This window comes from Macaca mulatta, chromosome X (genome assembly GCF_049350105.2).
Source record: "Macaca mulatta isolate MMU2019108-1 chromosome X, T2T-MMU8v2.0, whole genome shotgun sequence".
Taxonomy (NCBI): domain Eukaryota; kingdom Metazoa; phylum Chordata; class Mammalia; order Primates; family Cercopithecidae; genus Macaca; species Macaca mulatta.
In genome coordinates, this window is record NC_133426.1 from 156869444 (window position 1) to 156896395 (window position 26952).

Consider the following 26952-nt stretch of genomic DNA (forward strand, 5'->3'; position numbering starts at 1 on the left):
ATATTTTTTAAAAATTAGCTGGGTGTGGTGCTGGGCACCTGTAATCCCAGCTACTCAGGAGTCTGAGGCAGGACAATTGCTTGAACCCGGGAGGCAGAGGTTGCATTGAGCTGAGATCGTGCCATTGTACTCCAGCCTGGGTGACAAAAGCAAAGCTCCATCTCAAAAAAAAAAAAAAAAAAGATAGAATCACAAACTCGTTGTTGCCCTAACCTCTTTGCAGTTCATGAAACCCACCTTTCATCCTATATGTCCCACAAGTTTGAGGATCCCCAGTTGTTTAGGTTTGATAACTTGAAGTCAGCTTTTCAATTCCTCCCCTGCTATTCCTCCCACAGGCACATCAATTCTGAATCCTGTAAGTTCTACTTAGTAGCAATACCCAGCTATTTCCTATCATTTCCACTTATGCTTCCTACCTTAATCCATACTTCCAAACTGGCTTCCCTTCTTTTAGTTTCTTCCGCTTCCAGCTAATCCTACACAATGCTGTCAGTTGTTGTTTTGTTTTTAAATATGATCATGTTACTCTTTCACCTTCTACCCCCCAAAAAACCCCCAGTTACTTTTCATAGCTTGTGTCCTACACTGCAGCTGCACAAGGCTGCCCTATGCTCTCCTAGCACACACAGTACCTTCTTGGTTCAGATTTTGCTATCCCCTTTACCTGCAATCCCCTCGTCTCTTGCATACCCATCTTCCACACACTCAGACTTCAACATCTTAATCTGTCCTCTGTCCTTTTCCAGGCCATATGCGTGTGCCCCAGTGAGAGTTCATCTTACCTCTCAATTGTTAGTCTTTGCAAGTTCCTCTATCAGAGCACTTATCTCAGTGTGCCTTATGAAATAATTTTGTCATAACTGCCTCCTACCTCCCCCTACCACTGCCTGATAAATTATGAGCTTATCAAGGCAGGGATCAGCCTTTATTTCTCTCTCTACTGTCAGCACAGTGGCATCTGCATGGGAGTTTTGTAATGATGGCTTTTTTCTTGAACTCAGGTTTAGTAGAAAGGAAGGAAAAATCACTATATGGAAACAAATGAGATGGATGTTTCTGAATATTGCAAATCTAACACCAAAACCTAGAAATCTCTGTTGCTATTATTGGAGTCATCCACAGAGGGCTTGATTTCTCAAGTCTGTGGTACTTGGCCATATTTTTCATACCTGTGCTGAGAATCCCTGCTTCTTGTTTTAGGAAGTCAATAAAGTAACAAACTGCCAAAAAAAAAAAAAAAAAAAAGGTCAACTGAATTGCTCATCTGAAGTTTTGGAAAATGACATTATCTTAGGTTTTGATCACTGAAAGTCATCCTTAAAAACATTTGCCAGTCACCAATATAATACAAGATACAGATTGAAACAGATCAGCCCTTGAACCTGCTTTTAGAATAGCAGTCCCTGATACTCAAGTCCACATGTGCAGCTGTTTCATCAGTCAAGTTCATTTCATGTCTTGTGTTGGATAGTGTCAGGATGCAGTGGGGGCATTCAAGGATAAGTAGTGTGTAGGATGAGTGGTACCTGGTCCCACTGAGGGATGTGACAGCCAAACAGTAGTGATGTGACAAATATGGTTAGCCCCAATATAAGATAGTATACATTCAGTTGTGCAAGAGAAACGCAAAGGAAATCCACTGGGGACTCACAGGAAGAAGAGACCACATCTAACCAAAATTGGAAAAGCCTGCATGGAATTGATAGTTGTTAGTGTAGGGCCTTGAAGGATGGATTCAATTTCCAGTGAAGGACTTCTGAGGTCTGGAACTTGAGTGATGAGGGTAGGGCACTGTCCACAGAGTAGGAAAGTCAGAAAAAGATTTTATTTGCAGAAACAGGTGGAAGAAAGGGGAAGGGGGAGGAACAATGAATTCTGTTTTGGACACATAGCATTTCATGTATTTTGACAGAATTGACAGCAAGCCACTGAAGGCCTGCCCCTCAGAAAAGAGTCTGGAGATGTAGATTTGGAATAGGTTCTTAAGTCATTTGAAGTTATGGGCTCCTTTGAGAATACGAAGTAAATTATAGCTTCTCTTCCCCTCAAATATGCAGTCATATACAAAACCTTACCTAAAATTTTAGAGGACGTCGGGCCCCTCTGAAGCCCCTTTGTGGGGCCCTAGTAAAGTAATCCTGGTATGTAATAGAGAAGTCCCGAACCAGAATCTTGGGAGAGGCCATCTTTTAGGGAGCGAAGATGGTTGCAGAGGCAAGGGAAGAGCCTGGAAAGGATTAACAGGATGTCATGGGTGTCAGTGCTGGGAGAGCCAGGGAGATGGATCACAAGCTCCCTGGGGAGCTGACCTCCTAACTGTGACCTGCTTAAAGTCGGGACCTCCTTTTATTATCTTTGCAACTCTAGTGCCCGGTCCAGTGCCTGGCATATATATATATATATATATATATATATATATATATATATATATATATATATATTTTAACTTTTATGAATCTCAGAAAATGATCTCAGGGTGAAGGGAACAAACACCAGTTTGCAGGTGTTTAAAGGAAGCATACTTGGTTTAAAAAAGAGTAGCAGGCATGTTGAGGGAAGAATGTTTTTACCGTAGAATTTGAAAAAGGAAAATGAATATATTTGTGGAAAGAAATCTTGTCTCTTCTCAAGGCACGAGAGAGAAGGGATCTTTTCTTGAGCAGGATCCTGAAGAAGGCAGAGGGGGATGGGACCCAGCCCAGTTTGTGGGGCAGTTTGGGAAAGGAGGAGGGACCGTTATTTTTCTGAGACAGGAGGGGAAGAAAAACTTCCTAACTGTCACGGTGGGGAATGTGGGAGTGTGCCAAAAAGGGCTTTCCTAGAGGTAACATAAGCCCCATTGCCTTGAGCAATACAAAGGGCCCCTGCTCGAAAAAGATTGCTTTGTTAATATTACTGGAACTGTTCAGCCAGCTGCAGATTATCTTGGTGATTTTTATTGGCATTTGAAGTCAGAAGTGAACTTGCTGTTGCATCTGTGAAATGGTGTCTGGAGGCCAAGCAAGCTGGGTCCTGACTCTGGCCAGGTCATGAATACACCATGAGTGGGCTTTTTCATTTCAGACCACCCCTTTGGCTCTCTCTGGCCTCCTGTCCCATTAGTATTTTCACCACTCCATGTTTTCAAGTCATGGCTTACACTTTGAATTGAACTTGAGCTGTTCGGCAACACAGAGTTCACCCCAAACCATTAACTTCATTGTTTCTGTGTTATGTCAATCTGGTAAGATGCACACTTTTTTTTTTAGTAACATTTCTATTTTGGCCAAAAATAGAAATTTATTCATTTATTTTCTTTTTAAAAATCTATTTGCTTTGCTTTTCAAACACTAGAAATTGTACTGAATTCTCATAAATTGCATGCAGCTCAATACTAGTTATAGGTAAATGATATATTTTAATAAGAAGTGTCAGTGTTTTTGATAGTATGGTGATTTTTTTAAGGCAGAAATTAAAATCATGTATAACTGAACAGAGCCTGATAGGGCTACAGAAAGATAAAGAGTTTGATTGTTGGGGTGATATGTTCATTGGCAAAGTTGTTCTTTTATTGATTTTCTTCGTTTGCTCATTTTTTACTCAGGTGGAATAATCAGAGATAATACACATATTAGATGAGAGTTTTTTAAACTGTCAATCCTAACCTATCAGTGAGTCATAAAATCAATTCATTAGGTTGCAGCCAGCATTTTTAAATAGAATAGAATATATTAAGAACATAACACATAATATGGATGAGTGTGTCTTCGTGAAACATTTCTCTCCAGTGTATGTGTGTACTGGGTCATGGTGTTGAAGTGCACTGCTTACCGTTAATCGTGGTCCAAAAAGTTTGAAAAACACCACTTTAGGTAATGGTAGAATATGTAGAATAACATGCACTTTAAGTTGTTGTAGGTGTTAATATAGTCACTTAAATCTACCTTTACAGCAATAGGCGCACATGGATTTTCTTGAATTTTAAGTGAAGGTTTAGAGTTTATGAATAAACTCATGGGATATAGACTCACATAAAGGAAGTCTAGGGCTAGAAGAAATGAAGCCTGAGACCCAGGTGCCAGGCTCATAGCAGCCACCGTTGGGGAGACCCTGTGAAGGCCCATGTTTACAGAGCCCTTCTGGTGTGTGGTAACAAGCATGTGCCATTGGAGTCCAGTGGTCTGTGTCTGAATCCAGCTCAGTCACTTACCTGCTTGGTGACCTTGGAAGTCACATAATGTTTATGCACTTCTGTGTTCTCATCTGTAATGGAGATAATAACAGTCTCTACCCCGTTGGGGTTTTGTGAGGATTAAATGTAAAGTACTTACGACGCTGCCTGGCATGCAATAAGTACCCAATAAATGTCAGTTCTGTTCTTAGTGTGCTGTTTTCCCAGCAGGTGTAGAGAATAAGGATGATTACCCAGCACACTTTTGCCCAAGACTATTAATAAAGTGAACATGATAACATGTGGGGCACTTTAAGCTCTTTAAAAGAAAGATGCTGTATATAGATTAGTATTCTTATTAACAAACCATTGGTTGTACCCTGAGAAAGGACTCTTTGAAAGTCAGAGCATTAAATCCAGAAAGCAGCTGACCTAGAAGGGTGAGATATGGGGGGCAGTGATACGTATGAAAAGAATTATTCAGAAATGGTTTTCCATGTCTTTCTTTCCATCTTTTGACCCTGCTCAGGCTTACTACTTTTAGGGAAACATGGCTCATTCAAGTTTATGTTTTTGCACTTGCCACTCTTCTTTGACATTCTGCATTAAGCTCTTTAGCATCACAATACTTCTGTTATTCTATGAACTGATTAGCAGTCATATAGTTGCGAAATTTTTGTTTTCGTATGTGTGGTGGGAGATATTTGACCTTCTTATGTCAGTCAGAAAATACACAGGTGAGGGAACTTGCTCTTGCTAGCTCTAATTTCAGGAGAGAAGCAGCTGGGTTGCACGACCTTTGCTGTGGAGACCAGCAGCCTTCTGAGGACTGCTGGCGTAGTGCATTAGATAGACTGCATGCAAAGGATGGAAGCAAGCTCTTCCAAACAGCAGCAGCACCTTTGTGAGCAGGGCTCATCAGCATTTGCAGGTGTTTATTACAGCTGCCTTTGGTTTTCATAGTCTTTGCTGCTTATTTATTTTTGCCTAGCTTTGGTGAACCACATCAAGCCCTGCCATATGGCTTAAACACTACCATATCTACCCTGTGTCCTCTCCTGCTCTACTCCAGTTGTGCTTACTTGTAAAAAAATTGTCATAAAAGTTAGTAGAGTGCATTATGGAGGTATATATCTTTTATGATCATTTGAACGACAGGTATAAATGATCCTATAAACGATCCTGTGAATGGAGAATTAACATAGGACATAGGATGGTTTTTTCTTTGTTTGTTTGTTTGTTTGTTTGTTTGTTTTAGACGGAGTCTTGCTCTGTCACCAGGCTGGAGTGCAGTGGCATGAGGCACGATCTCGGCTCACTGCAACCTCCACCTCCCCAGTTCAAGCACTTCTCCTGCCTCAGTCTCCCGAGTAGCTGGAACTACAGGCGCATACCACCAGGCCCGGCTAATTTTTGTATTTTTAGTAGAGACGGGGTTTCACCGTTTTAAGATGGTCTCGATCTCTTGACCTCGTGATCCACCCACCTCAGCCTCCCAAAGTGCTGGGATTATAGGCGTGAGCCACCGCGCCCAGCCAACATAGGATGTTTTATTTTGTGCCTCAGAAATGTGGAAATTTTTATAAATTGCTTTGAAATTTTAAACGAAGCTTAAATTTAGTGGACCCTTACTTTCTGGGCTGATTATGGAATTACTACATAAAGAGAAAGAGCTCATTTTCACAGGGACACTGAAATGAAGTGCATATACACATGCTTTTAGCCTAGATGTGGCCTGATGACTAAAAGTTATTTCTTGGTTTTCTGTTTCCTTTTTGGGCAGGACTTTTTTTCTTGAATCAACAGTTAACTTGGCAAATTGACATACTAGTTATGCTTTTAAGTCTCCTTCCTTCCTGCCTCCTCTAAGACTTGGTCCTCTATTCTCATTGATCTCTCTGTCTCCACCACCTTCTCCCTCTCAGCCTTGAAATGTGCTTGGTTCTTCTCCGTATTGCCCGTCCTCTGGAACTGACATTTCACCTGGTCTCCTGTAGCATTGCTGTCTATGGTCAGAAGCATAGAATTCCCTGCCCGCATCCACTCACTCCATAACTCATTGCAACCAGACTTCTAGCCCGCTCACTGGAGTGGAATGATTCTTCTGAAAATGACCCAAGGCCCTACAAGTTAGAAAACTTGGTAGTCTGTTAGACCATATGCTTTTCAACTGCACTATCGTTTGACTCTCAACTATCCCACCCCTTCCTTTCAAAGTGGTGCTTTTAAAATATTGAGTAGATACAAGAGGATATTTATAAAATATGTATAAAATCTAAAGAATACTGATGGATGGAACTTTCCTTTGTCTCTCCTGAGATGTAAGCTGGGTAATTTCTTCAGTTTTATCTTCTATTTCAGCTGTGCCTGATCTGAGTTTTTGTTAGCTAAAATTTCCATTGTTATGTTTTTTTAATTATAAAAGTTCTATTTGATTGTTTTTCAGATTTGTTTGGCCATTATTTATAATCTCTTCTTCTGTGCTCAGATTTCTTATCCTCTTTTTGACTTCTGAAAGCACATTAAATATAATTTATAATATGCATCTGATGATTACAATACCTGGAGTCTGTGTGGCCTTTTTCTACCACAGGTGTGTGTGTTTGCTGGCTCATGGCACTTCGTGTCTGATGTGGGTGTGTCTTGTGATTATTGCCTGCAAATTCCTATTCCTTGGAACTTTATCTGTGAGAATACTCTGAGGCTATGACTGAAGGCAGTTTTACCAAGAGAGGATTTGTGTTTCTTTCTGCCAGGCATCTTGAAGCACAACTGGTTTGGGACGCTTATGAATTAAATTCTCAGGTTGGATGTTTTGGGAACCATCTAAGTTTTGTGAGTTTGGTCCACATACTACTTAAGGGCTGACTTGTGATGACAAATTTCTAGTGGAGGATGGTGGTAGGGATTTGTTTCCTCCCTTGCTCAGCACCAATAATCTGGACAGGAAGGTTCGCTTGAAGTCCCCAGGTGGTCCTTTCCCATTCATCCTTCCCCTGAGTATAGCACTTGGGAGGTTTCTAATTTGACTCCTCATTTTGGGTGGGCCAGGTCTTCAGGCCCTATCTCCTGTGCCCCAAGAGGCCAGGAAAACCAGTTCTGGAAGTGGCCTAAAAGTGAAAGCCGGTGTGTTCCTCTTGCTGTCTGCATTCCTGTTTGCAGTTAGTTTTTGGCTTCTGAGTAAAAAAAGTCTCAGTTATATCCAGCATTTTTAGGTGTTTTCATCAGAAGTCCCATTATGGCATATAGACCATCACATTTGCAGATATCTCTCCCTCTTTTTTTTGAAACCTAACTTTCCCCATAGCTTCTAAGATCTAAATTCTCTGCCTCTCACTTCTTTTCTGGCTCCTCTGCATCCTTCTACCATCTAGACATGGGTTTTCTACAAAAGTCTGTCCTTGCTCTGAATTATGCCCTGGGCAAACTCATGTCCACGAACATTGCCTTTCTAAGAAGCATGGCTTCCAAATCTATAGCTTTATGTTTCCCTGTAGCTGTTACAGAACTTCAAGCAACACCGAAGGTCAGTTTAAAATGACTCTCATATGCCCCAGAAACCCACTCATCTGTGTTCCCAGTTATTCTTTTTTTTTTTTTTTTTTTTTTTGAGACGGAGTCTCGCTCTGTCGCCCAGGCTGGAGTGCAGTGGCCGCATCTGAGCTCACTGCAAGCTCCGCCTCCCGGGTCTACGCCATTCTCCTGCCTCAGCCTCCCGAGTAGCTGGGACTACAGGCGCCCGCCACCTCACCCGGCTAGTTTTTTGTATTTTTTAGTAGAGACGGGGTTTCACCGTATTAGCCAGGCTGGTCTCGATCTCCTGACCTTGTGATCCGCCCGTCTCGGCCTCCCAAAGTGCTGGGATTACAGGCTTGAGCCACCGCGCCCGGCCCGTTCCCAGTTATTCTTAATGATATCATCATCCTCTTGTTCATTCACATTTGAACATTCGAAATCAAGGCCATCAGAGGTTTTCATTTCTTCCTTTTCTTGTTTTCTTTTCTTTTTTTTCTTTTTTTTTTTTTTTAGACAGGGTCTTGCTCTGTCACCCAGGATGGAGTGCAGTGGTGCGATCACAGCTCACCGCAGCCTTGACCTCTTGGACTCAAGCAGTCCTCCCACCTCAGCTTCCTCAGTAGCTGGGACCACAGGTCCATGACTCTACACCTGGCTGATTTATTTTTCTTTTCTTTTAGATGGTGTCTCACTGTGTTGCCCAGGCTGGTCTCAAACTCTTGGCTTCAAGAAGTCCTACTGCCTCTGCCCCCTAAAGTGCTGGGACTACAGGGCATGAGCCACCATACCTGGCCCCTGTTTCGTAGCATGTACTAAATCCAGGGGATTCTGCCTCCCCAGCCTGACTTAGTTTATATCTTCATCTCCTCTCTTCTAAACTGTTGGAACATTGTTTGGAGGTCTTTCTAGTTCTATTCTGTCTCCTACCCTTGCCCCCAAACTTCAGCTGGTTCCTCCCTGTCTGTCGGTGTGCAGGCAGACCTCTGTCTCTTTCACAGTGTGGCCCACCTCTCTCCATTTTTTGTTACCGTCTTCACTTAGTGGAGTGAGTGTAGACTGAGGTGTTCACCAGTGGCCATGTATTCTCTGAGTTTGGCTGCGGTTTGTGCCTTTTTATTGTTGTCGTGTCCGGAGTTGTCTTATCCTTGCAAGGTAGTTCAGATACCAACAATGTCCCTCCAAGCCCCATCTGTCAAGAAGTAATGTGGGCATTCTCTGGGCCTCATAGTACTTTCTCTCTCCCACCTGTGGCACTTGCTGCTTTCGTCTCTGTGTGCCCTCCTCATCTCTCTCCTTTGGATAACTTCCAACTCCTTAAGGACAGAGGCTGTGTCTTCCTTGCCTTTTTCTCCACTTCATACCTTGTTCATAGTAGAGCCTCAGTAAATGTTTATCGAGTGGATATACTAATGTAAATAGAGCGAATTAATCGGAATCAGTAGCAACCAAGACATCAATGAGAATATTCTGCTTTTTAGAAAGAGCATTTATTCAATAAGTATTTACTTTTTAATTTAAGTTGTAAATAGATAATATATGTTCATGATTGACAATTCAGGAACTGTAAAAGGGTATACAGAAAAAATATCTCCCTCCCAGCACACTTCAGCCACCTCATTTCCCTCCTCATAGACAACCAAGGTTTCAGTTTATTGCCTCTCCACCCAGTGATAGTTTAGGCCTATACACTTAACTGATTCACATTCCTTCCCCCTTAACACTAATGGTAGAGAGCTATATACACTGTTATGTACCTATTTCCATCCACCGATAGACGTTGCCCAGTGAATGTGCTTCTCTACCCTACGATCTTCATTCCGTGTGCTACCTTAAATCCTCATTGCCATGTATGGTAACGTAACACAGGTTTGAGGGATTATTAGGACATAGACATCTTTGGGAAGACATTCTTCTTCTTATTATTATTTTTTTAAACAGAGCCTTGCTCTGTTGCCCAGGCTGGAGTGCAGTGGCGCAATCTCAGCTCACTGCAACCTCCACCTCCCAGGTTCAAGCGATTTTCGTGCCTCAGCCTCCCGAGTAGCTGAGATTACAGGCATGGGCCACCACACCTGGCTAATTTTTGTATTCTTAGTAGAGGTGGGGTTTTGCCATGTTGGCCAGGCTGGTCTTGAACCCCTGACCTCAAGTGATCTGCCCTCCTTGGCCTCCCAACATGCTGGGATTACAGGCGTGAGCCCCAGCCCCGACTGGGAGGTCTTTATTCTGCTTACCATAACAACCCAGTATGGTTTCTGATCTTTTAATCTTTTTCTTTTTTCTTTTTCTTTTTTTTTTTGAGGCAGAGTCTCGCTCTGTCGCCCGGACTGGAGTGCAGTGGTGCGATCTCGGCTCACTGCAAGCTCCGCCTCCTGGGTTCCCGCCATTCTCCTGCCTCAGCCTCCCGAGTAGCTGGGACTACAGGCGCCCGCCACCTCGCCCGGCTAGTTTTTTTTTTTTTTTTTTTTTTGTATTTTTTAGTAGAGACGGGGTTTCACCGTGTTAGCCAGGATGGTCTCGATCTCCTGACCTCGTGATCCGCCCGTCTCGGCCTCCCAAAGTGCTGGGATTACAGGCTTGAGCCACCGCGCCCGGCCTCTTTTAATCTTTTTCAATCTAATAGGTGAAAATGTAGCTTTAAGTTTTATTTTGTATTTATCTTGTTTGAGTAAAATTGAATATCTTTAGGCTTGAGCTATCTGTATTTGCATTTCTCCATTCTCTGTATCTTTTACCTATTTTTTGTTTGGATGTTTGGTCTTTTTCTTGTTAGTTGTAGGTACTTTTTATGTAATAGCTGTAGTGATGTTTGATATGAGTGACTAATATTTTTCCTGTATGTTTTTTGACTTTATGATGGATTTTGCTATGGAGAATTGTTTTCTATTCATTTGGTAGCATTTGAGAGTCTGTGTGTTGAGGGGCTCTAAAACCACCCCCACGTGTGGTGACTCAATAAGAGGACTCACTGGACTCAGCATATGATTGTACTCACAGGTCTGGCTTATTACAGCACAAGGATGCAAAACAAAACCAGCAAAGAGAAAAGGCACATGGGTTGAAATTCGGAGGAAACCAGGCACAGGCTTCCAGAGTTCTTGTCCAGTGGAATCAAACAGGATGCACTTAATTCCTCCAGCAATGAGTTGTGCAGCACATATGAGATGCTGCCCACCTGGGAAGCTCATTAGAGACTTTGTGTCCACAGTGTTTATTAGGGCTGACCATGTAAGCACCCACTGCCTAGCACAAAGGAAAATTCCAGGCTTCCAGAAGAAAAGCAGGAGTTCAGTGTAAACCACATTGTTTATACAAACAGTTTAGGCACAGTGAACCAATCTTACCAGTGGGGAATGGTGAGAACTCTGCTGAAATCCAAATTACCAAGTGTCTGGCAAGGGCCAGCCATGTAAGCAGGCCTTTCTAAGGAGAGCAGCCTCAGGCCTGCCATGTTAATTCTTCTGCACACTTTTCTTTTATAGCTTCTCGGCTTTATATCCCAATGAGGAAGATCTTCCCTACTCAGACTTATAAGGAATTATCTCAGCCAGGTATGGTGAGTCATGCCTTGCAATCCCAGCACTTTGGGAAGTTGAGGCAGGCAGATCACCTGAGGTCAGGGATTCAAGACCAACCTGGCCAACATGGCGAAACCCTGTCTCTACTAAAAATACAAAAATTAGCTGGGTGTGGTGGTGCATGCCTGTAATTCCAGCTACTTGCGAGGCTGAGGCACGAGAATCACTCGAACCTGGGAGGCAGAGTTTGTAGTGAGCTGAGATTGCTCCACTGCACTCCAGCTGGGGCGACAGAGTGAGTGAGACTCCATCTCCAAAAAAAATAACAAAATAAATAAAATAAATTATCTCATATTCCTCTAGTAATTTGGTTTCTTCCTTAAGATTTAAGTATTTCATCTATTTGGAATTTATTTGGAGTTAAAGTATAAGATATGAATCCAACTTTTTCTTCCCCTCCTGTTGCAATATCATTTGTTGACTAGTTTGCTGATTTGAAGTACTGTCCTTATCTCATACTAAATTCCTCTGTGTGTTTGATTTTATTTCTAAGAGGTTCTCGTCTTGCGTTAATTATTCTATTCATGCACCAGGTGTGCTCTTTTAACTATTGAAGCTTTATAAGATGTTGCACTGTATGGTAGAACCAGCCTCCCCTTGTTCCTCTTCTTTTTCTTTTCCTTTCTACTGTTGCTTAAGCAATTACAGAATGCTACATTATGGCTGTGCTCAGGGATCTAGAGCTGATACCCACTTCCTGTTCCCAAGGAGTGCTGTTTTCCTGGGTAATGCAAACAAACAGATGCATATGATACAGTGAGTGGTGCACAGGATGTCACAGGAACACAAAGGAGGGCTTCCTAGAGGAGTCAGATTCTTAAAGATGAGTAGGAGCATTTGTCAGGCAGAAATTGACATGCCATACTGAAGGAACAGTCTGTGGGCATGCAAAGAGGCCGCACAGATGCAGGCTGAACCCACATGCAGTTTGGTGTCCGGGAGTACAGCGTGCATGTGGGGGTACCAACAGGAGATAGTACTGGGGGCAGAGGAGGCTGGGCCAAAGGTTGCAGAGCCTAACATTCCCCACTCAGAACGTCTGCTTTTTATCTGAAGGTGAAGGGATCCATTTAATGGTTTCAAGCAGTAATGTGGCATGATTAAATTTCCATTTCAAAAAGATTGCTGGGCTGCAGTGTGTGCAGAGTAGGTAGAGGGGACGGGAGTGGAGGAGAGAGGAAGACCATTTCTGGGGATTTTTGTTAGTCACCTCAGTCCTTGATGATGGGGGCTTGAAATGGGGCAGTGGACAGGGATTCCAGATGATGCTTTTGAGAAAGATTCAGATGGTAAAATCAGAATTTGGTGGTTGACTGAATGTAGTTATGAGGGAGGATGGGATGATAGAGAGGGAAGAATCCACCCTGGATAACCAGACTGATGGTGGGGCCAGTGGTTGAGATGGGGACTATAGGAAGGGAGTGAGGAAGAGGTGGCAAGTTCCATTTTGGATATGTTGAGTTAAGAGTGTCTGTGAGACAGCCAGGCAGAGATACCTGGGAGACAGATGACTACATAGATCCAGAGCTCTGGCTTGGGGAGAGCTTTATTTGGTAGGCCTGGATCACATCCACATCATGTCATTAGCATTTGCATAGATGTGGCCAAAATTGCCAGGAGAGAGAACTATAGTGAGAAGAGGGACAATTTATGAACCCTCAGAAATCTCAACCTTAAATGATTACGATAGTGGACAAGTTGTAAAGAATATTCTTTTTTCCAGAATAGTTTCAAATGACATTTCAAATGTACATTTGTGGTCCTTTCCTGAATAAATAAATATGTACGTTTATATATGAAGACAATGATGACACAGGAATATCAAGCCATTTCCCCCAGAGGTACTGATTTAGTCAGTAGTAGAAATAGGATTAGGAGAATTGTTTATGCAAACAGAAGTATAAATGGTAATTTATGTGCTAGCTGCTTTTGACCTGTTTAACTTTTGTCAGGTTTTTGGAATAACTGCATCAAAACTGATATAAATGAACTTACTGTGTCAAGTCGTGTGAAATACACAGAAAGCATTATCTAGCATTAGGGCGTTAGAATTATAAGCTTTAGCAAATATCAGTACGTCCTATGGTTCTTTAAAATTTTAGACTTTCCCCTCCAATTTTAATGAAAGCATTTTTTTCTTACATGAACAAGTCTTGTTTCTAAAGTTTAATCTAAAAGATGAAAATGGGGTAATTTTACATTACTGTATCCTTAAATGGTAGATGGAAGCTTTTTAAAAAGATGAGTGTCTTTAATTTCAGAAATCAAATTCGGAAAAAAAAAAAAAAAAGCTAGCTTCAATTCCTGTTCAAACGTTACAAAATTTAATCCAGAAAGAAGCAGTTAGGCCAGATGTGGTGGCTCACGCCTGTAGTCCAAGCACTTTGAAAGGCCAAGGGTCGTAGATTGCCTGAGCTCAGGAGTTCAAGGCCAGCCTGGGCAATGTGGTGAAACCCTGTCTGTACTAAAATACAAAAAAATTAGCCGGGCATGGTGATGCGTGCCTGTAGTCCCAGCTACTCTGGAGGCTGAGGCACGAGAATTGCTTGAACCCAGGAGGCGGAGGTTGCAGTGAGCCAAGATGGCACCACTGCATTTCAGCCTGGGCGACAGAGCCAGGACTCTGTCTCCAAAAACAAAAACAAACAAACAAACAAACAAAACAGAAGCAGTTAGTAAGTGGTTCCCTGAAGTTTTAAGTTTAGGTATTTGGAGAACATAGGTCATTAAGAGTCATCTTCCTGAAAAATCATGTTCATCAATTTTGCCATTGCGTGCTGTTAACATCATTTGAAAACACTTTTAAATGTTCATAGTTTATCAATTTATTCCCCTGATTATGAGCTGGAGAGAGCCTATAACAGTGACAGACAGCTGTCCATCCTCAAAGGAAACTCAAGAGTTGCTTAATATTTATAGATTCTGCTAAATAAACAAAAAATCCAATCTAGATGTTTTAAGGAAATCAGTGCATCTTTATATAGGTGCCATTTAAAAATAATGGCTAATTAAGTGAAAGCTAAAATCTATTGTCATTTCAGAGTCTTTACCCCTAGAAGTTACAATGATAAATGTAGCTAAATTAAAATGACAAGTTATATTCCCTATGTCAGAGCTGTTTTTTATCCCTGGTGTGAAATCAGAGAGTTTCATCTCAAGTTTGTCCTTTAACATTTTTCAAATGTTACATTGTGCTATTTTTAATCTGGAAACAATGCACATGATTGCTTAAAAAAAAAAAAAGTCTCCATGTACAGTATCTCCTGACTAGTAGGGATCTAGTGAATTGTGAATTGATGAAACGCCCAAATACTAATATAGAGCAAAATTAAGGAAGATGTGACTTGCTCACTTGAGGAAGGTGAGGGTGGCCATTTGAGAGTATTTTCTGTCAGTTTCCTGATTTTGATATTGTGCTAAAAGTTATACAAGACGTTAACACCTGGAGAGGCTGGCTGAAGATTTACTTCTTGTGAATCTATAATTATTTCAAAATAATCTAAAACAAACTAAAGAGCTCCCTAACAGCTTGACCACACAGAATCCTTAGGCTACATTCCTGAGAGTTCTGGTACATCCCACATGGCCCTTCTAGGACCAAGGAGGTAGAAAGTCACCCCCTAGAGATTCTCGTTCAGTAGGGGTGAGGCAGGGCACAGGGCATGGTTTAGTATCTGGAAAAAGCAGCCCACTTCACCCCCGATTCTGAGGCAGAGCCCTAGATAAGGACTGTGCCCTAGAAAAAAGCCATGTAGGACTTGCTGAAGCATCAACTGAAAGGTGATGCTCAGCAAAATGTCTTCTCTGCCTAAGACTTTGCTCACTGGGACCGAATCATTCTTGAATTTTCCATAGGCGATGAAATCAGTACTTGGACATGTTCATTGAGTAAGCTTTATCATTACCCATTTAGCAAACAAGACGCCCTGCTTGATAGTTATAATGGAAAATACTCTAGAGCCAGCTCTCTCCATGTGATTTAGAGTTCCCAAATTAAGGGTCAAAATTTGGCCCAAGGTTATATTTAAGAATAATAGTTGAAAGTGTGAACACATTAATAAAGTGTTAAAGAATACATTGTCTGGAAGAGAAAGTAAATGACAGCTAAAAACCTCAAGACATATAACCTATTCACTTTAGGCTTTAACAATTTTGAAATAGGAGCTTTAATTAGGTTTGTAACAAGTTGCCACTTGTAAGGAATTTTATACTTTTTGATAATGAGGTACAGATGAATGTGTTCTGTTATTTATTTTTGTTTTTGTAATAATCCAACTTTATGTTACTCTGAGAGCCTATATTCTCTTAATCTTTAAGAAAAAAAGAAAATATGTCTGAAAAGTAAGTCCTCATACTTTCTTTTTTTTTTTTTTTTTGAGACAGAGTCTCGCTCTGTCGCCCAGGCTGGAGTGCAGTGGCCTGATCTCAGCTCACTGCAAGCTCCGCCTCCCGGGTTCACGCCATTCTCCTGCCTCAGCCTCCCGAGTAGCTGGGACTACAGGCGCCCGCCACCTCGCCCGGCTAGTTTTTTGTAGTTTTAGTAGAGACGGGGTTTCACTGTGTTCACCAGGATGGTCTCGATCTCCTGACCTCGTGATCCACCCGTCTCGGCCTCCCAAAGTGCTGGGATTACAGGCTTGAGCCACCGCGCCCGGCCATTCCTCATACTTTCAAGTTTAGAAAATGGTGGCATTGGCTCTTTCAGACTGCTCACTTCAGTTAAACCAAGTAGCTTATGGAAAACTTAGTTTTTAAAGAAAAACGCCACATAAACACCACCTAGTAATGCTTTTTGAAAAATGTTTTTTTGTGTTTGTAAGCTAATTTATTGGAATGGTGAAAATATTGGTTTAAGCACCCAGTCTCTTCTACCCTAAGCTCCAATGCAATATTAGATATGTTGCTATGTACTTCATGAGGAGAAATATTTGGCTGTTGTGCGATTCATAATTCGTCCTGAAATATTTGGGGTCCAAGCCTGGCTCTTAGCATCAAGAGTAAACTGGGAGTTGTTTTTGTCACCAATTCTAATAGGCATGTTTTGGATTAAAGGATACCAGTTAGTTGACTCATTCTGGATATTAGTCAGAATGTGAAGTGTCATTGTAGAAGTGATCTCATGAGAGAGGCCACCTGATGTGTGGTTACCATGGGGACATTGTCTCAGTCTCATACTAATGACAAAAAAAATTTGATGTTGCTTCTGTTCAGGTTCTCTTATAAAACATATTAAGGAAGTTATGTAGATAATTTTTGTTTAGGCCATATAACTTTGATCTTCTGATAACAATTTCGTAAACTTAGAAATTTTCATGTAAGATACAGGAATATTGGAAGCAAAAATAAGAAGGTGCTTTAACATTAGTGATTAAAAAATAGTAACTTAGGTTGAAAATACTGCTTGAAAGTTAATACTGATAGCATTACTACACATGATGATTTTTTTCTGGAAGGAAAGCTTTATCTGGGCCTTCAATTTAGGAATTTTGCACTTTGGTTTTTAAAAGCTGCCATATTCACTTGAGCTTCATGGGAAAGATGCAAATAACTAAAAACAAACAAATGAACAAAAATCATGTTGAAGTCAGGAACTTATTTCAAGAAAGCAAGTTCTAGGTTTTCTTCTAAAGTGATAGTAGAGCCTTAGGTCTCAAACCATCTACAACCATGTTAACAGCACATCATTCAAATCATTCAACAATCCTGAATGTTTACCTGTGCCAAGTACTGACCAGTGTAGTATCAGATATTCACAGTAATGATATATTGCCAAGAGAATGCTTAGGCATGTCCCATATATTCTGTTTATGGATAAAGGAGTGCACCAAACATTTTAGTGCTATTTTCACCCCAAATCCCTCTGTCTTTAAGTTAAACTTAACCGAAATCACTTATTTTCCCCAGTGGTATGGAATAAGTAAGCATTGCTGTGGATTCAGTGTCAGGTTAAAGCCTCAGTGCATTGCTTAGCTAGGTCAGCGTCATTATCAGTGCGTGCTTATCATGCCAGCCATCCAGAATAAACAGCACTCAGGCCTAGCGCTGCCAGAGTTGAGACCTGCAGAGCGTGCTGCGTGCTTGGGAAAGTTTGAGAAGACATTCTGGAGAGCATGTTCTTGGGCAGTTTTCGCCTTAAACTTCTTGCCATTCACATGCAGAAAACTGTTGCTGCTGAAAGATGCTTTTCCAGAAATACACTGTGTTGTAGGGGAGGGAACACTGGTGTTCAAAGTGATTAGTCTGATGACAGAGGAAAATGGATGGGGAGGGAGCTACATAGAGGAAAAGTGCCCAGACGCAGCGCCTCCAGAGAAGGTGGTTGTACAGGGGCTGTGTGGGCCTTCATGTCTTCATTCGGTCAGCGAGCCTGTGTTCTGCCTCCCTCTGACCAGGCGCCATTGTAGTTACTGGGGATAAAGGATGGGAATGAAGCAAGTGTGTACTTTCATGGAGCCCATGTTCTAGGGGACGGGATAGTATATATGTACAGTGAACAAGTACATATGTAATATGGCAAATGATCATAAGCGATAGGGAAAATCAGATGGGAATAGGGAATGCTGTTTGAGGGTAACATGTTTTTCTGTAGGGTGTCAGAGAAGGTCTTACTGATTAAGATTATTGGATCAGAGATGTGAGAGAAGTAAGACAAGAAGCCATGAGGTAAAAGAATTCCAGGCAGATGGAATAGTAGCCGCAAAGGCCCTGAGAATGGCATGTGCTTGGTGCCTTCAGGGAGTGGCACAGGAGGCAGGTGTGACTCCCATGGAGCAAGTGAGTCTGAGAGCAGAGGCGTGGTGGGGGAGACGGCCAGATGGCAGACAGCTGCATAAGCCATTGGAAGGACTTCCACCTTTACCCCTCACAAAGTAGAAAGCTACAGGAGGATTTGGGGCAAGGAAAGGACTTGATCTGACCTATGACACTGTCACCCTGATTTGAGAAGTACAAAGATGAAAGCAGGGGAGCAGTTAGGTTTTTGTAATCAACCAAGTAAGAGATCATGGAGGCATGGACCAGGGTGGTAGCCATGTGGTGACAAAGATGAATCCAAGGTTTTCAGCTCAATCAGCTGGAAGGACGGGGCTGTCATGTACTGAAATGGGGAGACTGTGGGAAGAGCAGGACTGGGTAGGGGAAGCCAAGGGTGTTTGGCTTTGGATGTGTTGAGAGTTCTCCAGATGCCTCTTAGGCAGTCTGGTGGGGTGGTAGAGTGGACACTTGGATAGCCAAGTCTGGAATTCAGAGGGGATGCTGGAGAATGATAGGTCCTTACTAGTCACTAGAATATGGATGGTATTTGGGGCTATCAAATGTATCAACAGCACTTTGAGGGTGAATATAGATAGAGAAGAAGTGAGAGGTCTGAGTCCTGCCATTTCACAGAAACCAGGGCATTGATTCAGAATTCACAGAGAACAGTTAACTCAGAGTTTTCTTAATATCCTGTCTTTTTAAAAAATAAACATGTCATTGTTCCCTTTTGAGACAGTTGCACCGTTTTAACAATAATTCATGAATTTTATTTTTCTTCCTTTCCTTCTTTCTTTTTAGTGGCTTGTACCTGATCAATTGCTAATACTGTTTAAAATTGATAGGCACTTTTTGGTCTGGTAATCTGATTTTTTTGTGGAACATCATTAAAAGAACAATTGAGAGATTTATAGCCATAGAAAATTGAGGCTTCTTTCTATTACTCAAGATAGAAGTTAGCGTAAGTCTGATCTGAGTTTTCCACCGTTTTTGTTATTGTTGTTGTTGTTGTTTTGTTATAAGTCTTGGTTTGGGTTGTAATTTCATGGTCAGCAAATCTGGCGACATTTATTTTGCGAGAAATCAAAGGATGTACTATAATAGTAGACTATTCTTTCACACTGAACTTTATTTATTTTTTGCCTTTTCTAGCCATTATTTGCATTTTTAAATGAAGAAAAGTTTAACGTGGATGGATGGACAGTTTACAATCCAGTGGAAGAATACAGGAGGCAGGTAAGTTGTTAGATGCTATTGTCTGTTATGTGATGAACCTGAAACATGCATTATGACAGTATGTCATCAGCCATGCTTTCTGAAGATCAGCAACATCCTTGCTAAATATCTTTTCCATGGTGGTGATATTATCCACATTTTGTACAATATATCTCATTCTATCTGTTACTGTATAACTTATAAGCTCATTCCATTGCCATATGCAAGCTGCATGGAAGGCTGGATCACTAAATTCTATTTCCTTCCCTATATGAAGAGCATCAATTTTGTGTTGTTTATGAAATGAATTAAATACTTAGGATTTAGAAAAGCCAAACATTTTAGAAGTTACACTTTAGGACTTGATGTTGCTATGTATATGCATGTTTGGGAGCTTAACTATTACTTGCAGCTAGATTTAAATTATATTCATTTCAGTTTGCAGATTCAAATGAATTAAAACTGTTTCCCTGTAGTGATGTCTTTTTCAAGAAAGCTTTGATAAGTGTACATTATAATTGCCTTTACTGCTCTCTTACGTGAATGTCACCTACATGCATGTTTATTTGCTATAATAAAGGCAAGAGGCTTGGTCTCATGTTGCTGTTCAGGAACAAAAGTCTCTTGCAGTATCTTTGTAAAGGGAATTCTGTGCATAATATGTAACAAGAGCCACAGTTTGACCTCTGGTATAACCAAATTTATAGACAGCTAGGAGTTGTACAATGGGATTATTCACAATTCTTGTTCTACAAAGCTCTTAAGATAATTGAAAAGTTTTGTTGGATGAGATTTGAGAATCAGATCAAGCCCATTTGCTTTATATGAAAAGTTAGTGAATATAAAGTAAAATCATAGAACCCTAGACTTGAGAAGAACCATCTAGTCACCACCTTCACCATGAAAAACCTGGATTGATTTCCTGTTTTAGTCTTAATCAACGGTTTGCATATTCATGAACAGATTTGACACTCTGGAATTTGGGTGCAGGAGTTTAGCTCTAGAACACATGTGAGATAGTATATCCTGTTGCTTCCATAAGTCATGTTTAGACTGTTGAGTTTTCTAAGGCTTTGCGCTCCTCCCATTTTAATGGCTTCTGTTCTGGACTAGCTATTGAGGCAGAAGAAGGACCATGAAAACATTTTGCATGTTTTGGAGGCCTCTGTAAATGATGTATTAAAATATTTTTACCTAATTTTTGAAGTGTTATTGATAACATTAAGACTTTTTTTTTTTTAATTCAAAGCTTCTAGCTTGAAATAAAACAGTTCCTGTTTTTAAGATTGCATGCATATATGAACTGTTGAAGGTATTTTGTTCTACACTGCCATTATATTCAATCTTTTTTTCTTATAACTTTCTGATGGGACTTATAACTGTCTAATTGGACTCAGCATCAGACTCAACATCTGTTTGGTCCGTGGTCTCTAGGGCCAGACCTAAAGAAAAGGTACAATGTCTGTCCCCAAAGCAAACACCCACATAGCTCACTTTCATGTGTGTATCTGTGCATTTGTGAGAATGGGGAGAGAATATTCCACCACCTCTGAATCTTTTCCATACTAAATACAATTTTGTGGGGAGATGATAGGGTGGGAGGTGTCTTCTGTGTCTCCCTGTCACATTAACAGTCTGCTTAAAATGCAAATGACTGTATTTCTAACACAACCTATAGGGCGATCTTCGATTCCGATCAACTTGATTGAAAAAAACTCATCGGAGGTGGCGAAATGAGCCTCCCCAGAGGGGTTTTCCTTTACTTCCCCTCTGTGATTTTCTTCATGAGCTCAGCCTCTTTCCACTTTGGAGCAGACTGAAGCGTTCACTCTATTTTGAGCAGGGAGAGGAAGTTGCCTGATCTCTTTTCTACCCTCAGTTAGACCCAGATTAAGATGAAGCAGGGTAATTTTTTAGGGGATGGGAGGGGTGCATGGGCGGGGGATGAACTTGGGTTTATCTGTGTGGTACAGGTAGTAAAGAATATGTGGACACAAAATAAAGGGAGATGAGTTCCTTTGAATTCAAGAGAATCTGTATTTACAAATTATAGTTTAGAACTGTAAAAACCACCAATGTTTTGTCTTGTGTTCTTACGTTGTCTGGATTATTGATTTGGCACCCTTATTATAAATAGGTAGACCGTCATCACCCTGTGGTCAAAGAGGCATGTGCACATATTGCTAGAAGGAAGAAAAGAGGCCCAAGGCCAAATCCAGAGATGAAGTCAAGCAATACTGACTTGAATTGCCTTTTTTTCCTCACAGGGCTTGCCCAATCACCATTGGAGAATCACTTTTATTAATAAGTGCTATGAGCTCTGTGACACTTACCCTGCTCTTTTGGTGGTTCCGTATCGTGCCTCAGATGATGACCTCCGGAGAGTTGCAACTTTCAGGTCCCGAAATCGAATTCCAGTGAGTACTGCAATTAATGTTTCTCTCGAAGAGCACCTTTTAGTCCATAAGAATGGTAGTCGTATAACTTAGAGAACGGTCCTTTTGGAATTCTGTCCCCAAAAATACTTACCAAGTGCTTTCTGAGTGCAAAGCACCATACCAGATTGGAGAAGAAGTGTGCCGTCACCTGCCTTCTAGGAGCTAGCAACTAAGGATCGAGAATGAATGCAAGTAAAGAGCTTTCTACGAGAGAGGGGCTGCACGTAATGGGAACCAAGTGCTGTGTGGAAGGAAGCAAGGAAGGACAGGCTCCTTATGACTTTCGTCTTTGTGGCACAATACGTGATACTATATGATAGGCTCTTGATAAATGTCAGATAAATCATGCTGGAAAGAACACACTGTCTTGTTATAGAGTGTGTCAGCACAGACTTTGACATATACTCACCATGAGCTCACCCCCATCACCTTTGCAGGCTGCCCCAATACCATTGTCTAACTGGAGTCAAGTATAGATTATTCCAGACAGTATCCATATGGTATCATTGCACCTAGTTCACAAAGCTCTCTTTTGGTCCTTAAATATTAATGGGCATGTCATACTGTCCAACATTGACAAAAATTGACTAAAAATTTAGATATTCTCCCCTGCTAATTTTCAGGGTCTGTCATAAGTACATTGGGTTTTTTTTTTTTCCTACTAAGTAAATGTTTAAAAACAAAGGTTGAAGAAATTAAGACTTAATGTCACCTTGCCTTCTTCAAGTCTAGACATTTTTTTCCTTAAAAGGATATTTGTGCAATACTTTGTATTCTGTCAGCCTAATATGAATTGTAATTTTTTTTAAATTCACTTGTTAACACACTTCTAGCCATAAAACCGCAGAAGTGATGCTGTGTTCTCAGTGCACCACCTTAGGAGACATGCTGTTGATTTGTCCCATTATTAGTGATGTTAACTGTGATTATTCTGCTAAGGCAGTGTCTGTCATGTTTTTCCACTATAGCACTATTATTTTACCCATTAAAATTAATAAATGCCTTATTAATGATTTTTTAAAAATTTACTTCTCTAGTTACTAGTGTCCATATCTTCACGATATAAATTGTACTTGAAAGTATGTTCTTTAGCTCATGTTGTTAGAACATGGTGCTAATGAAGCTAGGGTTACAAGTTCAGTCTTCCTGTGCTCTGTTTGGACATGCTCTTCTGTACCATAGCCACAGACTACACCCCTACCCTGGCTGGCTGTCTTGCTAATAATACATGCCTTGCTCACAAGGACAACTGGGCTAGGGTCGCCTGGCTCAGTTTTGTTCATGTATTCATTCAGTTCATATTTATTGAGCACCTACTGTGTCATTTGTGTATGTAGGTGTATTCCATGGGATTTGAAACAGAGAAAATTAAACAACTGTGCCCTTTCCACCATGCTTGGTTACCATCTTGATCCAGTAGTCCCCGTTATTCTGAATGAATGAGTGTCCACTGTAGAGCAGACAGAATTTCCTAACTTTTTATTTAGTCATGTTATTGATCCTTCTTACTTTATTGTGGCCACCAATTTATATTTATTTTTCCTAAAATAGCTTTTATAGGAAAGACTAAGTTCCCCATCACCTCTACATATTTAGAGATCTACTATGAGGTACTATTAAGCATGGTAGTATGTTCTTTTCAGTATACTTTTTAACCACCCGGCTGTGGGCTAAGTCTTAGAGCTTTGCTTACACCCAGAAAACATATGTGCCTTTAATGTGAAATCATTAATATCTGATAGTCGGTTCTTTTCATAAAAGCTCATGTAAAAATACAAAAGGAAGTGATGGGAAAGAGATCTTATTTCGTGTATAAATAAGATACAAACTATAATAAAATATCGCTGGGTAGAGAAATAATCAACGTGCATTAAATGTTTCCATTAATGTAGTCTCTTATTCTCAAACAGATTTGTCTTAATTTTATGAGTCTTTAGTGTACAAGTAATGCACGTTCATTTTAAGCATTATAAAAAATACTGATAAGCAAAAAGGAGTCTGCCACCTAGTGAGAACCAGTGTTAACATTGTTGGTATATATCCTTTCAGACTTCCTTCTAAACATGTATATATGTTCCTTCTAAATATATATATATATATTTGAAAAAAGTGAAATTATTCTATAATTTGTGTCTCAGTCTATAGAAATTATTCTATAATTTGTGTCTTTTTCTATCTAGCAGTATCTTGTAAACAGCTTCCCATGTTGCTAAATATGATCCGCTCATATGCCGGTGTGTAGGTGTACCAAGATTTATTTAATCAGTTTTCCATTGTGAGACATTCAGCTTCTGCTTAATCTTTTGCTATTATAAATAATGCTGTAATAAACATCTTTCAGTGGTTAGATATTTGTGTACTTCCTTAATTATGGCTTCTAGATATTAATTTTAATAAGAATAATACAGTGCCATGTACTGTAAAGGCACTCATGGTAGTTGACGCTGTGAAATGAACATTATTTGTACCTATTTAGCTCTGTAATAAGCATCCTTTTCAAAAACTAGTAAGAATCCCCCCTCCTGCAAAGAAATTAAGAGGTGAAACAACTCAGAGGAGTAGCATTTCCTAACATGGCACCACAAAGAGAAGAGGGGTTGGGGGAGGGAAGCCATTGCCTACGGTCTGACTGAAATTTACAACTTGATGAGGGTCTTTCTCAAATAATAAGTCTTTTAAATGTGTAGCAAATAACTCCTTTAAAGTGATCTCATGTCTCTTGTCTCTCTTGATACCAGGGCCATAGAGGGAAAGGAAGGCAGATCTCATATGTGCTGTGCATTGTAGATTGGAAGGTGGAGGTTTAGGTCCTACTAGTACCTTCTCCAAGGCTCCCAGTTCTGAGCCTTTGGACTCTTAGGCAGGGGCTACGATGGTGTTTTTAATTGATCTCTGTTATGGTGCAAGGACCATATTTGTTCTGAGAATGAATAAATATTATCGTGTAATCTTTTCTCAATAACCTGTTGTCATTATAAACACTCATTTTTATAAACATCAATGTTTGTCATTTGCCATCGTGAGGTAGGTAACTTCAGAGACATCAGGGAATTTGGTGTTATGTTGAGTAAGCCCACATGGTTATGCTTCTTTAGTTCTTTGTGTCTGCATTTTGTAGTTTTTGTTAACTGACTTTCCTGGCTGCTGGGCCTGCCTCTATAAGCTAACACGAGCCAGTGTTTATTGCGGACTTTCTGGGCATTCTTCTTCAGGCCCCCCAGCAACCCTATGAGATTATATTATTCTCCCCATTTTATGGAAGAGGAAAGGAAAGCCAGAGAAGCTGCGAGTGAAATGCCTGAGGTTAGAGCCGTGGCAGAGATGGCACCAGACCCCAAAGTCCACATTGTCACCCACTGTGCTGCAGTTCTCCAGCTCCCCATTTTTAACAGCTTTATTGAGATCTACTTCGCATACCAAACAATTTCCCATCTCAAGTGTACAATTCTGTCATTTTTGGTATATTACATTATTAGCTACCTTTTATGTGTGTTACTTTTCACATGCTATGAGCTTGGAAACCAGGGAGCAAATGTACTAGACTTGTGTATAAAATTAGAGAAGGCAGGTTCTGAATCAGGATTTGATGAGCTCTCCTAGGCAGTGGATGTCCACATTGCACTGTGGAGACAAGCAGACCTTCGCTCTTTGGGCTGTCCTGAGATTCGTTTTGCTCCCCTTGGGTTTTCTTCCTTCCTGTGTTAGATTCTAGAATTGAGACTGTCGGGAAAATGATCTGTAGACATGAGTTGGTATTATGAGAAACATATTGTACCAGAGACGATTTCCTTTACCTCTCACTTTTTGCCAAAGCTGCTTCTATATGATAACAAATCCAGTGCAAGCTACATAATTAAAATAGGATCAAGCTTTCAATTTCCTTTAAGTGATATAACTATTTTTAGGTAAGCAATTAATTTCTATTGGATGTGGTGCTAATTAAGAAAAGACTGGTAGTTTTACTTGTTTCTGAGTTATATTATTAAATGCATGTCTCTGGGCACACGCACACAGTGAGATTGCAGTTGAACAAGTATTCTATTTTAGCACTGTCAGATTCACTTCTTGATAACTATCAGTGCTTTATGGTTTGCAGTTTTAATTGTTTGCTTGGAGATTGGCTTTCTTGATAGCTTAAACTTTCTGACCTAACCATAGGTGCTGTCATGGATTCATCCAGAAAATAAGACAGTCATTGTGCGTTGCAGTCAGCCTCTTGTCGGTATGAGTGGGAAACGAAATAAAGATGATGAGAAATATCTCGATGTTATCAGGGAGACTAATAAACAGATTTCCAAACTCACCATCTATGATGCAAGACCCAGCGTAAATGCAGTGGCCAACAAGGTGAGTGGACTTAGTGATGTGCTGGACACTTAGCTTACATATGGAATGCAGTGTTTTCTGTGAATGTTTTTGCCATGGTATAGAAACACATGGGTTTAAATTAATAGTTAAGAAAACCAGTTCTCTTAGATATAAAGTAGTTGTAATCACAAAACTTAAACAAAATTGAATACATGAAAATCAAATGCAAATAAACTTTAGGTAAATAGGCATGTCTAGACTATGAAGTTGGGTTTTGGCCAGGACCTTGGCAGGAAAAAGTTAGATTCTCTTTAAAGCCCTTTCAGCTGTGGATGATCACTCATTGTGTACACTATTGAGGCATCTGTAAGGAGCTATGGGAAGCTGTAATTATTAAAATACTAAATTTGTATGCTACCCAAACACTCCCTCCCCCATACCCGTATATATTCACATATGTATATTCTCATTTACATAAGATAATTCAAGAAATGAGTAAATCCACGTATGTGAGTTTTCCAAGCACAAACATATACACAAAGTTGACCATTTTCAAAGAAGTCTGTCTCAATTGACTTTTTGCTGTAAGCAGAATATGTTGAATGCACTTAAAATTGATTAGGGTCATCATGAACATCAGTGACTGCACAGTGCTGCCTTCAGAAGCTGCTGCAAGGTGTATGGCTGTTTGCTCCTATGCTAAATGGCCCCAGATTGGTGTGCATTTTACGTTCTATTTCTCCTTTTTGTTGTTTTTCTTTTCCTTCTCCTCCCATCATTGCTGTCACTTTGAAATGCTCACAAGGGGCCTGCCCTAAATTGCTCACTCCTATTCCAGCTTTCAGATTTATTGTTTCTCATCTGCTGTAGGCTTAAATTTCATCATATTTAATACATTGCTTATCCTGAGGTTATTTGTCTAGCATCTTCGATTATTCAGAACATAAGAACCAGAAAGCAAAACAAGTTCTTGAGCAGCTCAGATAGGTGC

General features: G+C 40.5%; 1 protein-coding gene across 10 annotated transcripts in view; it reads left to right on the plus strand.

Moving 5' to 3' along the window:
• Positions 1-26952, plus strand: part of MTM1 (myotubularin 1) — a 100890-nt gene that overhangs the window by 48918 nt on the left and 25020 nt on the right. For all 10 annotated transcript variants that reach the window (XM_077987710.1, XM_077987713.1, XM_077987709.1 and 7 more), the window contains 3 exon segments: positions 19153-19236; positions 21483-21632; positions 25812-26000. In XM_077987710.1, the coding sequence (XP_077843836.1) occupies positions 19153-19236; positions 21483-21632; positions 25812-26000 (423 nt within the window).